The sequence below is a fragment of the Alosa alosa genome, chromosome 8, assembly GCF_017589495.1.
Source record: "Alosa alosa isolate M-15738 ecotype Scorff River chromosome 8, AALO_Geno_1.1, whole genome shotgun sequence".
NCBI classification, from domain to species: Eukaryota; Metazoa; Chordata; class Actinopteri; order Clupeiformes; family Clupeidae; genus Alosa; species Alosa alosa.
Window position 1 is genome coordinate 34,276,760 of NC_063196.1, and position 14,255 is coordinate 34,291,014.

Here is a 14,255-nt window from a genome sequence, read left to right on the forward strand (position 1 = left end):
TCTTTGTGTATTGGCCAGGCAGTGAACGGTGAATGAGGGACCTGCAGCCTTCACCTTGAAGTTTCCACAGGAGGATCATCAGACATTAAATATCTGGGTTCCTGCCATTTCCAAAGCATGATGTCCATGCCAGATTTGAGCCAAGATGGGTCCTCTGCTTTAGGTGCCTCACCAAGTCAGCCAAATGAATCCAATTCAAAGGGAAAGTCCTTAAACATAATGGCCAGTATAATGCATGCAAATAGATAGATAGATAGATAGATAGATAGATAGATAGATAGATAGATAGATAGATAGATAGATAGATAGATAGATAGATAGATACTTTATTGATCCCCAAGGGGAAATTCAAGAAATGTATGTACACTAAATCACTAAATTATGCATACAATAAATCATGTACACTGCTAGACATATTTTTTTGGAAATATTTTAGACAAACAAATATTCTTTATAAAACTAGGCCTTTGTGAATGTGTAGGCCTAATGTTTTACATCCGTATGTCTCAATTGATTAATATAACTGAGTAGGCCTATTTTAACATCAAAACACAAGTGATGACAAATAGTAGATTTATGATCATATGCCCAGTCCTATTATTTAGGTCCTAACTGTAGGCCCAAAATAAGAGTGAATATTTCATGTGTAAATAAATGGATGTCCAGAAGTGAAAATCAGACACCTTGTTCAAATGCTTTAGGATATGTTTAGAGGACTACCATTTTACAAAGGAGGGTGATGTTTTTTCAAGCGTGTGTGTATTGAAGGCGCAGAATCCATTAAAATCCTTTAAAGCTCACCCGGCGCACGCCAGCGGTAGATGCCGAACATTCGCACCTACCTCACCATCAGACGCGCGAGGAACAATGTCGTCTGAAGGCAGCGCGAGCTGCTGTGGCAGTGCCAGTCTTGACCTAATTGCCGACCATTCGCACCTCGAGCCACTTTGATCGCCCGGAGAGGATTGTGGATAAATAGCAGCCACACGTCCGCAGAGGTCATACTCGTGTTGCTCAACTTCACAAATGGATACAAGGACTATGCCTCCCGTTGGAGATCTCACTCAGTTCCAGCTGTTCTCTGGAAGCATGGAGAGGACGACCATGCCACGCTCAGGTATGTCACTCATTTTACTACGCTATGATCCTTCCTTTCTTAAGTCCCACGGGATAATTACGCCAGACTAGCCTAACTAAAGAACACTTGACAGATTTAGCCTAACCCGTCTTCCTCTTTGCCTGTAGATTTCACCGTGCACGACAGGGCCCGGTATTTCAACCCGCAGGGCGCGCCAGGGGCTCGAGCTGACAGCGTGGCTCTTCTTACCCACCGCCGGAAGAGAACCAACTTCACACAGCAGCAGATCGAGGTGCTGGAGAAGGTGTACTCCGACACCAAATACCCAGACATCTATCTGCGGGAAAGACTGGAGTCGCTCACTGGCCTGCCAGAATCAAGAATACAGGTGAGAACCCAGATGCGAGACCTGCTCCCAGTAGTAATTGTGTCACACATAGCCTATACATTAGGGTTGCAGTTATGGAAGTTAATAGTGTGATTAGTCTATACAGTGCCAGAGTTGGAGCCCAAGGCTATCTGCTAATGTTGTCAAACCTTTTCCCTCCTCCAGGTGTGGTTTCAAAACCGACGCGCAAAGTCCCGCAGGCAGGTGGGGAACCCGATGACCCAGAAGAGCACCAGCGGGCCGCAAACTACCGTGTCCACCCTCCCCACGGCGCTGGCTCAGCTCCAGAACCGCATGAGCCATGACATGCACAGAATCGCCAACTTCACCACTGCAGACGCGTTTATCCCCCAACTCCTGGACCCTACCGAAGACACCCACTGCAAAACGACCCTGCCGAAACGGAATGGATACGACCGCTCGCCCCCACTCGCATGCGTTTACGACACTGGGTGCGAGGACCAGCGACTCAAGATGGATCAGCAATTGAAGAGAGTCGATCTCAGCGTGTCCGTGCCCTGTATCCTCGCCTCCTACCGCGGGCAGAACGACAATTTCACCTCCAACCACGGCAGCATGAGCGCCGGCTCCAAGCATGCCATAGTGGAGTATGACAACTTCCCTCCCAACAAGACCATCGGGCCGGAGATGAAGGTGGCCATCCCTCCTCTGCCATCGTCACACAGCTTCGTCCGGTCCCCCCCGAAGCAGGTCGCCTGTCCGGTCCCGGCCCCACGGCTCAAAGACAACCCCGACCACTTCGGCCACTTCTCCCCCATCCGAGGCAGCGAGGCCCGCGACTTCTCCGACTCGGATTCCGATTGGGACAGAGAAGTGTTGTTTAACAGCTTTCTGTAACTACGCAAAGCAAACTGTGTTCTATTTGTTTGTACATAACGGCAAAAACTTTGTATATAACTGCAAAACTTACCGAACTATTTAAAGAAATCACACCCCTGTTGTTTTATGTGTAAAAATAAATAACCAATCAGATTGTGGCAAGGCCATTAATGACAGATGTCTGTAGTCACACGTGTTTCTCAGAGATTTTAATAAACATAAGAAACTGCAAGAAATATTTACATTTCCGTATGCTTTACACAACCAATGGGGGAGGTGAATGAGCAGGCTACTGTCAAAACAGCATCAGTAGCCTCTTCAGAAACAGAAACAGCACCGTTAAACCATGTTCCCATGGCCACAAACAAGTCACACAAAACACTAAACTCAGTTTTGCAACAGCTTTAGGATAAAAAAAAAAAAAAAAAAAACTTTACAAAGTAACATTCTTCTGATATCAGTCAAACAATGTTCAAACGAACATCTATTCAGTTAACACAACAACTGCAAGAACTGTACAAATATCTACACTGTACACTTTAAAAAAAAAAGTCCATGTATAGCTCAATAGGTTAAGTCTAACCTACGGCATTTGTAGGATGGCTGAAAGGTATAGGGAATCAAATGATTTTAAATAACTGCCTTTGTTTTAGAAAGTAAAAAAAAGAAACAACACACACACTAGTCTAGTGGTGTAGTAGGTGATGAATGCCGTGTGTATCGGAAGGGAAACAGCACACACACACACTAGTCTACTGATGTAGAGGATGCTGTGTGTATCGGAGGAGAAACAGCACACACACTAGTCTACTGGTATGGGAGGTTCTAATGAGCAGCACCTCTGGCCCTAATGCTCTCATGACTTGGGATCCATCTTTCTGCGGAGAGTTGTCTGTGTTTAAAATGGTCTTTGTCTCCCCCTAGAGGACTAAGTGGGTAATCAGTGCCTACAGGCGTCTCAGTGGAAGGGTCAGGATGCCAGATAGAACAGACAAAAACTCACACATACATACACACCTACATACATTCATACATTACACTACATACACTCAAAACAGAGAACTTTACACACACACACACACTCTAAATACTGAAGGGTGAGAATGCCCCGTGGATGAAACATCAGTCCAGATAGAGACAAAAAAAACACACATACACACATACATACACACACATACATACATAACACTTCACTACACACACACACACACACACACACACACACACATTCTAAACACTGAGGGTCAACAAGCCCTGTGGCTTACACACACACACACACACACACACACACACACACATCCACCGAGATCAGATAAATAGCCAATGTGTGAGTTGGTGTGTGTGTCATGTGGTGTTGGTGTTGTTGGCTGAGAAGGCATGCAGGTTTCCCAGCTGGCTTAGACCACTCTGGATGTGCGCAACATGGATCTCCACATTATCACGGAAACAACTGCAGAGCAGAGAGCAGAGGAGAGAGGGAGAGAGGGAGAGAGCAGAGGAGAGAGGGAGAGAGAGGGAGAGAGCAGAGGAAGAGAGGGAGGAGAGAGAGGGAGGGAGAGAGAGATAGAGGGTAAAACTCAGTAAAGGGGGACCAATGAGAAACTATAACTCTACAGGCTGCAGCAAATGAAACTCATAACTGAACTCTTCCATGAAGCACAAATCAGCACCACCTTTAAACATGCTGTCTGGCACGTGCACCATGAATAAGCTGCGGCTAAGAGTTGGGAAATTACAGAAATTGGAAACATGTATTATTCTAGCTATATAAATGGCATAGTGCATGGTATTTAGTATAGTAATGGTATTTCCATAACCATGCTTCACGATGACTGCAATGAGTTGTTAACAGACATTCATCAAGACGTACAGCCCAGCAGCAGCACCGATCCGTATCCACGACATAGCGCTGTACTGTACTCTACTCTGTAATCTGTAGAGTGCACATAGCGCTGTACTGTACTCTGTAATCTGTAGAGTGCACATAGCGCTGTACTCTACTCTACTCTGTAATCTGTAGAGTGCACATAGCGCTGTACTGTACTCTGTAATCTGTAGAGTGCACATAGCGCTGTACTCTACTCTACTCTGTAATCTGTAGAGTGCACATAGCGCTGTACTCTACTCTACTCTGTAATCTGTAGAGTGCACATAGCGCTGTACTCTACTCTGTAATCTGTAGAGTGCACATAGCGCTGTACTCTACTCTACTCTGTAATCTGTAGAGTGCACATAGCGCTATACTCTACTCTGTAATCTGTAGAGTGCACATAGCGCTGTACTGTACTCTGTAATCTGTAATCTGTAGAGTGCACATAGCACTGTACTCTACTCTACTCTGTAATCTGTAGAGTGCACATAGCGCTGTACTGTACTCTGTAATCTGTAGAGTGCACATAGCGCTGTACTGTACTCTGTAATCTGTAGAGTGCACATAGCGCTGTACTCTACTCTACTCTGTAATCTGTAGAGTGCACATAGCGCTGTACTGTACTCTGTAATCTGTAGAGTGGCACCTAATTGGCTAACTAAATGGTGCCAGAAATGAGAAATGAATTTTGGAAAGAATGAATTGCAATGAATTCCTTTAGGATTTTCTGGTTGAAGTAGCTAGCCTAGCATGGGCCACTGAAATGAAAGGGGGCGGGACTTCCTCTCTCTGTCCTCCACTCATGGGCCTACCTCAGGTTGGACATGTCTATGGAGCTCTTAATGTCATTCAGGGAGTCCGTCAGCGCCTTGAACTCAAAGGAGTTCAGATCACCTCCCTCTGCCAAGCACTGAAACACACACACGCACACGCAAAACATCAATATCAGAAAGTGTTGTGTGTGCACTGCAGTGTCCAGCCCTATCTGTGAAAGTTCTGTGTGCGTGCGTGCTTGCGTGCGTACGTGCGTGCGTGAGAGCTTGCCTTGATCTGCAGCAGCAGGGCTGTTAGTCGGGACACCAGGTGTGTGAGCCCGGGGTTCTGCACGTGTGTGTGTCCGTCGGGCGTCTCGTTGGACAGCCGTACGAGGTCCTGACCCTCCTCCTCACAGCGCCTCCGCAGCTCACTGGGCTGGTCTGCTGGCTGCATGCCCTGCTCTGGGGCCAGCTGGGGGAACACACACGCAGACGCAGACGCACACACACACACACACACACACACACACACACACACATGCACACACGCACACATGCACACACGCACACATGCACACACAAACACAAACGCGCGCACACACACACACAAAGGCGCAGACGCACACACACACACACACACACACACACACACAAGGTCATGACCCACACACACACACACATACACAGAGGGAGAGAGAGTGTTAACAAACTAACACACACACAGACACACACACACACACACACACTAGGGTTGGACCAATAGACGATGTCCTCGTCCATCGTGATGGTTGACCGACAGCAGCCATCATGATGCCACATCCCACTTAACACTTATTCTATAGACCCTGCTTTAACAGGCTAACACATAAACACAAACGTTTCCCTGGAAATGAAACTGAGCCTAGAAATGATGCATATGCAGGGCCGCTTACTTTAAAGACTGGCAGCCAGAGAGTGCAAAAATGAAGGACTTATCAAGGACAAACTACCGTCTTATTAAAATAATCCCTGATTGTGACATTGAGGGGCAGCCGTGGCCTACTGGTTAGGGTTTCGGGCTTGTAACCGAAGGGTTGCCGGTTAAATCTCCGACCAGTAGGAAAAATGTGAGTGGGGAAAGTGGTTGAGCACTGCTCTCCCAAGCCCACATTCACATCTGAAGTGCCCTTGAGCAAATCACCTAACCCCTCACTGCTCCCCGAGCGCCGCTGTAGCAGGCAACTCACTGCGCCGGGATTAGTGAGTGCTTCACCTCACTGTGTGTTCACTGTGTGCTGAGTGTGTTTCACTAATTCACGGATTGGGATAAATGCAGAGACCAAATTTCCCTCACGGGATCAAAAGAGTATATATACTTATACTTACTTATACTTGTTACAGAGACAAAGCCTACAGAGCTGGGGATGAAGCTGGCATGAAAACAGCGAGAGCCAACCTGTCCCGTGGCATCAAGGAAGCAAAAAGGAATACACTCACAAGATAACCACCCACTTCAAAGACAGCAGGAACTCACAAAGCCTATGGCAGGGCATTCAGGCCCTCACGGGACTACAAGCCCAGCCACAGAGCTGTGAGCAACATCCCTCTGCTCAACAACCTGAACGCTTCTTTGCTTTCGCTTTGAAGCACAAAACAGCACCTGCCCACAGAAGACCCATCCCCCCTCTACATGAGCAGCCCCTGTGCCTCTCTGCCGACAGCGTGAAGAGACACTTGCTGCTATCAACACCAGTAAGGCAACAGGTCCAGACAACATCCCAGATTAGATGGGCTGAAGGACTGCGCAGGGGAGCTTAAGGATGTCTTCACAGACATCTTTAACACTTCCCTGAAGCAAGCCATCGTCCCATCATGTTTCAAAGCTGCCACCATCATACCTGTGCGAAGAAAACTGCTCCATCCTGCTTCAATGACTACCGCCCTGTGGCACTGACACCCATCATCATGAAGTGCTTTGGCGGCTTGTCATGTCACATATCAAAGCCATTCTCCCCCCACCCTGGACCCCTTCCAGTTTGCATACCGAGCCAAGCGGTCTACAGAGGATGCAATCTGCTCTGCCCTCCACCCAGCCCTCACCCACCTGGAAAAAGAGACTCATATGTGAGATTGCTGTTTATAGACTTCAGTTCTGCATTCAACACCATAATACCACAACAACTCATCTGCAAACTTGACAAACTGGGACTCAGTACCTACCTCTGCAACTGGCTACTGGACTTCCTCTGTCAGAGGCCCCAAGTAATGCGTGTTGGCAACAATACCTCAAAGCAGCATCACACTGAGCACAGGGGCCCCAAGGCTGCGTGCTCAGTCGCTGCTCTTCACCCTGCTGGCCGATGACTGCACTGCAACCTACAGCAACAATCACATAGTGAAATTTGCTGGCGACACAACTCTGGTGGGTCTCATCACCAAGAGCGGCGAGACTCAATACAGGTTGGAGGTCGACCATCTGACCCGCGTGGTGCAGGGACAACAACCTCCTGCTGAGCGTCAAGCAAGACCAAAAGATTGTTGTTGACTTCGGGAGGTCACACCCAACACCTGCCACTGACCATCGGCCGATTGCTGTGGTGGAAGGCGAGCAGCACCAAATTCCTGGGGTGCACATCAGTGAAGACCTCTCCTGGACCACCAACACTGCATCACTGGCGAAGAGCTCAGCGCGCCTGTACTTCCTCGCGGAAACTCAGGCGAGCAAGTGCTCCACCAGCCATCATGACCACATTCTACCGAGGCACCATTGAGCATCCTCTCCAGCTGTATACAAAGCTGTGTGGGGGAGGCTGCACTGAATACAACAGGAAAGCCCTGCGGCGCATAGTGAACACAGCTGGAAGGATCATTGGTGCTTCACTCCCCTCCCTGAAGGACATTTACACCACCCACCTCACCCGCCAAGGCGACCAAAAGGTGTGGTGATGCAAGTCACCCGGCTCACAATCTGTTTGATCTACTGCCCTCTGGGAAGAGGTGCAGAAGCCTGCGGCTCCCTTTTACCAGACTCACCAACAGCTTCATACACCAAGCTGTAAGGATGCTGAACTCTCTCCCTCCTCTCCCCCTCCACCCTCAGCTACATAACATCCTGGACATTGGACCCACAATGGCCGCCTGCACTCTCTCCACCTGCACACTTGAACACTTGCACACTTGTACACTTTACAACTTGGTGTTGTTGTCCTGAAAACACAACACTTCTGCTGCTCTTACATAACTTGCACCACTATGCCACTTTCTTTATTACTTAGGTCAAACAGTACTTTTATAGTATTTTTACAGTATTTGCACTAGTATTATTATTGACTGTCTATGCACAATTTCAACAAAATTTTGCTGCTCTTATTTTTCATTATTATTATATGTGCCCTCTTATTTACTTATTTACTTACTTTTTGTTTACTTGAATGTTATGTTTGTCTGTGGACTTAAAATTGGTCAAATATGTCTTGTCTTCACCGTGGGATAGTGAAAGCGTAATTTCGATCTCTTTGTATGTCTGGAACATGTGAAGAAATTGACAATAAAGCTGACTTTGACTTTTGACTTTGACTTATTGTGTCTTTTTCTCACACTTGACATTGAATGAGGTTTTAACTAAAATAGTTCTAATAAATTATTATTATTATTATTGTAGGCTGTGTCAGTGTATGTAGTGAATGATAAAAGTATTTCTGTACAGACATGTGGTAATTAGTGCTGACTATGCCCCCCGTCCATCACAATGTTTTACTGTACACATCAGCAAATGCCCAACCCTAACATACGCACACACACACACACACAGACAGATAGACAGACAGATCAAACACAAACACACACACACACACACACACAGATAGACAGACAGATCAAACACAAACACACACACACACACACACACACAGATAGACAGACAGATCAAACACACACACACACACACACACACTGACCTCATAGCAGAACTGCTGCACCTGGTGTAGGACCTTGTTGAGATCTTTGTTGAGCTGCTCCAGGTCCAACACTGTGGTGGCGTATCTCTTCTGGAAGTCCAGCCCCACAGGCAGAGAGTACGACTTCTGTCCAAGCCAAACACACACACAGGTCAAACACACACACACAAAGTGCCTTAGTTTCAGTTCAACACACTCAGTGCGTTTACATGACATGACACTTGAACAAACTGCTGCAACCAAATTCCCTGATATTCCATGACCATGATAAAATTCCCTGAGTTTCCATGTCTGGAATAGACTTTCCCAAAATTCCATGATATTCCAGAAATTCCATGACCTGTGGGGTCTTTCAGTTGGACCAACACACCTGGAAAATTGAAATTAGCTCGTATTTTACAATCACGTATATGCGACTGACAGTTCTAATGACACGGACATGGCATCCTGAGCTGTTACAAGCACACACACACACACACAAACAGTTATCTTTCCATAATCACAGTAATATACACTGACAATGACACAGACATGGTCAACATAGAAACAGCATACTTAACTATTTCATACAAACATACACACAGTTCAAACAGTAATAATCCCATCCCCCTAACACAATAGGAATTTGAGAATAAGTCTAAAATGTAGGCCTATACTAAAGAAAGAATACACCGTCCTTTGGCTATGTTTTAAAGGGAAACTTGGCAGGATTTCCCCCTCTGCTGGAGAAATTGTGCATTATGCTATTTCAAACTGTGGAAAAAGGTAACGATAAAGCACATGGATTTGTTTACAAGCTAGCAAAACGGTTAGCATAAGTTGGCAGACAATGTGGATGTTACAAGGTAAGAAAACACGATTTAAAAGCGAGTTTCTTGTTTCTCACTTATCTTTCGGGGCGGTAGTCTCAATGTTGCAAGGTTGGTTTTCGCCTGGGGGCGCTAGGGGCAGCGGGGAAAAGTCACCATTTTCACGGAATAGGTCATTTAACCATCCAAATGATTTCTAAACGGGTTTATTACGTTGAAATAGTTGCCAAGTTCCCCTTTAAAGGAGCAGGCTCTACCGTGTAAAGGTTATTAAACAACATGCATATGCTGCATTTCAAATAAAAGCCTGCGCTTAAACCGTCTGTTAAAGGAATTATCGAGTAAAATGCACTTTAGATCAATTTAACGGGATGATTGGGAGTACATACGTTGAGTTGACATCAAAATCATGTCATTGGGATGTGTTTTGAGAAAGTTCGATTTTACCGTTTTTAGTCAAAACTTCGTTAGCCTGTTAGTGACCAGGGCATGTCATTTTGTCGCTACAAAAGCGCTATTTTTATACCTCTTCTACAGTTTCAAACAACATTACACTTTACGTGGTAGTGAGTAGAGGGTCCCTAAAGCCAAACCGAAGTATCGAGGTCTTTATGTGGCGGATAGAGTCAGAATGAATTTCATCAAGCCAGTACCTTTCGAATGTTGGCTGCTGCAGGCTAGCATCTTTGGGTGAAAGTCTGCAGGAGTCGATTGCATCACGTCGTTTGCGCGCGACATCCGTCATCCGTGACATTTCAAAATTCCAACCTGTTAGTAAGCTAGGGTTTGCTGTTGCATACAACTTAATTTCATTTTGAAAGAAATACTGGACTATGTTAAAAAAAAAAAAAAAAAAACCGGGCGACTGTTAAATTGTGAGTTTCAGAGCGTGTTACTCCACACACTCAGCAATCGACTCCCACGGACTTTCCCTGAAGATGCCAGCTGCAGCAGCAACATTTCGGAAAGGTACTGGCTTAATGAAATTCATTCTGGACTCTCTATCGACCACATAAAGACCTCGGGATACCGGTTTGGCTTTAGGCACCCTATACTCACTACAGCGTAAGTGTAATGTTATTTTGGAACTGTAGAAGAGGTATAAAAATAAGCGTTTTGTAGGCGAAATGACATGCCAGTCACTAACAGGCTAGCGAGTTTTGACTAAAAGCGATAAAATCTAACTTTCTCAAAACACATCAGAATGACATGATTTTGATGTCAACTCAAGCGTATGTACTCCCAATCATCCGTAAATTGATCTGAAGTGCATTTTACTCCGGATAATTCCTTTAAACAACGAACGAATGAGTGAGACAGTTCAAACATGGTCAGGCCCAGGCAGACTAGCCTTAAAAAGCTTTTCAGGAGGCCAGGCGATGGATGATGGTAAATGCGTGCGCTTCTGAAGCCTCATATGTCCGGTCAGCTCCACCACCACCAGAGAAAAAGCGTATCTGTTGGAATCAGCGACTGCTGGTCGCGGATAATTTGCGGCACAATTGAATGCCTATTATTGAACCTGTGGACCGAAAGAAAAAAAGCCTAAACATTTTCCAGAATAGGAAATAGTTCTTAATTTAGTGTTATCAAATGAAGAGGTATAGCATTAGGGGGTAGTGGTGTGAGCGCTCATTCAATGTGTGTGTGCGCATCTGTGCAAGTGAAACTGTTGAACCACTGAGATAATGTGGGTAGCAGCAACAAACAACATAGCCTATTTAAAACAACGAACAAAGCGGATTCTTGCTGTAGATAAAAATAGCATAGAGACTGGCTAGATCTTTAAATTTACACTAGTTAAGTGATAATAGGATATTTGACCGGCATATCATCAAATGTCCGGAAAACGAAACCTCTGCCGGTCACTTGAATTTTGAATCTTGAATTTCCCCTTGGGGATCTATCTATCTATCTATCTATCTATCCATCTACTTAATACCACGGTACCATTTTTTTCAAGCGGAAACTCTGACACACACACACACTTAGCATGCTGAGCCGGTGGGCCTCACCATTTTCTCCACCTGGGTGTTCATCTCCTTCAGGTGCTTAATGTGCTCCTTCTTGATCATCAGGATTTTCGACAGCCTCGTCTGAAGGGTGGACACACACACACACACCAGGGCGCGTCACACACTTTAACACACAATCACACACACCATCACCACAGCTTAGGGCGCGTCACACACTATACACACTTTTACACACAATCACACACACCACCACAGCTTAGGGCGCGTCACACACTTTAGACACTTTTACACAGACAAACACACATACTTAGCCCACAAACACTTTGAACATTTATACACACACACATATTTTAACAAACACATAAAGTACACACCACCACTGCTTAAAACAAACAGTTTACACACGTTTGTACACCACTTACACACACACAAACACACACACAAACATAGTATCACAATAACTCACACACATAGACACAGAGACCGAAGCAGCATGTTTGCTAAACACTCACTACTTGGACGAGGACCTTGAGCAGCATGTTTGCTAAACACTCACTACTTGGACAAGGAGCTGGACGGGGAAGCCTCCCAGGGTCTCTCCCTCACTGCCGGTGAGCTTGTTCCTCCAGGGGGACTGGCTAAACAGAGGGTCCCCATCCTGCACACAACATAACACATTACATATGTGTGTTAGACACACGCGCACACACACACATTACATATGTGTGTTAAGATACACGCACACGCGCACACATTACATATGTGTGTTAAGACACACGCACACATTACATGTGTGTGTGTTGAACCTAGCCTTTACACATGTGTGTTGACACACACACACACAAATACTTATATATATATATATATATATATATATATATATATACTATATATATACTTTGTGCTGTGCTAGGCTAGGCTATACTCTCTGGGGGATCTGCTGTGAAATGCTAACAAGACAAAGAGAGAGAGATGCATATTGTGTGTGTCGATAATAAAGAAAGATGCGTAGAGTGCATGTGTGCGTATGTGTGATGATGATGTGTGTCTTGTCTTGTGATGTGCGTGTGTGTGTGTGTGTATATTGTCGAGGAGAGAGGTGTTTGTGTTTGTGTCGCGTGTGTGTGAAAGCGTGTGTGTGTGTGTGTCTATCTGAAGAAGAAGCCTTGTGGCTGTGTGTGTGTGTTGTGTGTGTGTGAAGAAGAGAATATGTGTGTGGTGTGTGTGTGTGAGAAAGTGCATATGTGTGTGTGTGTGTGTGTGTGTGTGTGTGTGTGTAAGAAAAGAAAGAAAGTGCATGTGTGTGTGTGTGTGCATGTGTGTGAGAGAGGGTGTGTGTGTGTGTGTATGTGTGTGCGTGTGTGTGTGTGCATGTGTGTGTTTGTGTTTGTGTTTGTGTGTGCGTGTCTGTGTGCGTGTGTGTGAGAGAGGGTGTTTGTGTTTGTGTGCGTGTGTGTGTAATGTCTGTCAGAAAGAAAGCTATGTGTGTGTGTGTGTGTGTGTGTGTGTGTGTGTGGTGTATGTGTGTGTGTGTGTGAAAGGTGTGTGTGTGTGTGTGTGTGAGAGAAGAAAGAAAGAGATACATGTGTAATATTAATGTATAGAAAGAAGTGTTTATGTTTGGCAATGTCGCGATGTCAATAATGTGTGTCTATCTGAAAGCCTTAGCGATAATCAATAATGAAAGAGAGAGAGAAAGTATAATAATGTGTATTAATACTTATGTGAGAAAGAAAGAAAGAGATACATATTAACAATAATATAGAAAGAAAGAAATATAATAATGTAATATGTGTATGTGTAGAAGAAGAGAAGCGATATGTAATAGTATCTATCTGAAAGAAGAAACTTATGCCCTTATAGCGAAATATTAATGTCTTCGAAGAAAGAAAATATAGTATCACGATGTAATAATAATATCTGTGTGTGTAATGTGTGTGAGAGAGAGAGTGCATGTGTGTGTGTGTGTAAGAGAGAGAGAGAGAGAGAGAGAGAGAGAGAGTGCATGTGTGTGTGTGTGCATGTGTGTGAGAGAGGGTGTGTGGGTGTGTGTGTGTGTATGTGTGTGTGTTGTGCGTGTGTGTGTGCATGTGTGTGAGAGAGGGCGTGTGTGTTTGTGTTTGTGTGTGTGTGCGCGTGTCTGTGTGCGTGTGTGTGAGAGAGGGCGCTAAACCCCTTCATTCCACTGCCATGCTAGCTGTGTGTAGCAGCTGTGCGCTAAACCCCTTCACTCCACTGGCATGCTAGCTGTGTGTAGCAGCTGTGCACTAAACCCCTTCGCTCCACTGCCATGCTAGCTGTGTGTAGCAGCTGTGCGCTAAACCCCTTCACTCCACTGCCATGCTAGCTGTGTGTAGCAGCTGTGTGCTAAACCCCTTCACTCCACTGCCATGCTAGCTGTGCGCTAAACCCCTTCACTCCACTGCCATGCTAGCTGTGCGCTAAACCCCTTCACTCCACTGTCATGCTAGCTGTGCGCTAAACCCCTTCACTCCACTGCCATGCTAGCTGTGCGCTAAACCCCTTCACTCCACTGCCATGTTTACCCCTTCACTCCACTGCCATGCTAGCTGTGTGTAGCAGCTGTGCGCTAAACCCCTTCAC

The 14,255-nt window shown here is 45.5% G+C and overlaps 2 protein-coding genes across 3 annotated transcripts in view; one reads left to right on the forward strand and one right to left on the reverse strand.

The window, feature by feature from the left end:
- Positions 1–424: 424 nt before the first annotated feature.
- Positions 425–2,504, forward strand: mixl1 (Mix paired-like homeobox). Its single transcript, XM_048250100.1, has 3 exons — positions 425–1,117; positions 1,246–1,466; positions 1,632–2,504. The coding sequence occupies exons 1-3, from the start codon at positions 1,027–1,029 to the stop codon at positions 2,322–2,324; spliced, it is 1,005 nt and encodes a 334-aa protein (XP_048106057.1). The 5' UTR covers positions 425–1,026; the 3' UTR covers positions 2,325–2,504.
- lin9 (lin-9 DREAM MuvB core complex component) overlaps positions 2,501–14,255 on the reverse strand; it is a 23,933-nt gene continuing 12,178 nt past the window's right edge. For both annotated transcript variants that reach the window (XM_048250098.1, XM_048250097.1), the window contains exons 10-15: positions 12,208–12,309; positions 11,691–11,771; positions 8,867–8,992; positions 5,221–5,403; positions 4,989–5,086; positions 2,501–3,756 (exon numbers count right to left, since the gene is read on the reverse strand). In XM_048250098.1, the coding sequence (XP_048106055.1) occupies positions 3,651–3,756; positions 4,989–5,086; positions 5,221–5,403; positions 8,867–8,992; positions 11,691–11,771; positions 12,208–12,309 (696 nt within the window). In that variant the 3' untranslated portion in view covers positions 2,501–3,650. The remainder of the gene's footprint in view (positions 3,757–4,988; positions 5,087–5,220; positions 5,404–8,866; positions 8,993–11,690; positions 11,772–12,207; positions 12,310–14,255) is intronic.

Excerpts from the sequence above, each read along its gene's own strand:
- mixl1 (XM_048250100.1), top strand. The coding sequence starts at position 1,027 with ATGGATACAAGGACTATGCCTCCCGTTGGAGATCTCACTCAGTTCCAG. Across the intron at positions 1,118-1,245 it reads GACGACCATGCCACGCTCAG|ATTTCACCGTGCACGACAGG; the intron begins GTATGTCACTCA and ends CTTTGCCTGTAG. Across the intron at positions 1,467-1,631 it reads TGCCAGAATCAAGAATACAG|GTGTGGTTTCAAAACCGACG; the intron begins GTGAGAACCCAG and ends TCCCTCCTCCAG.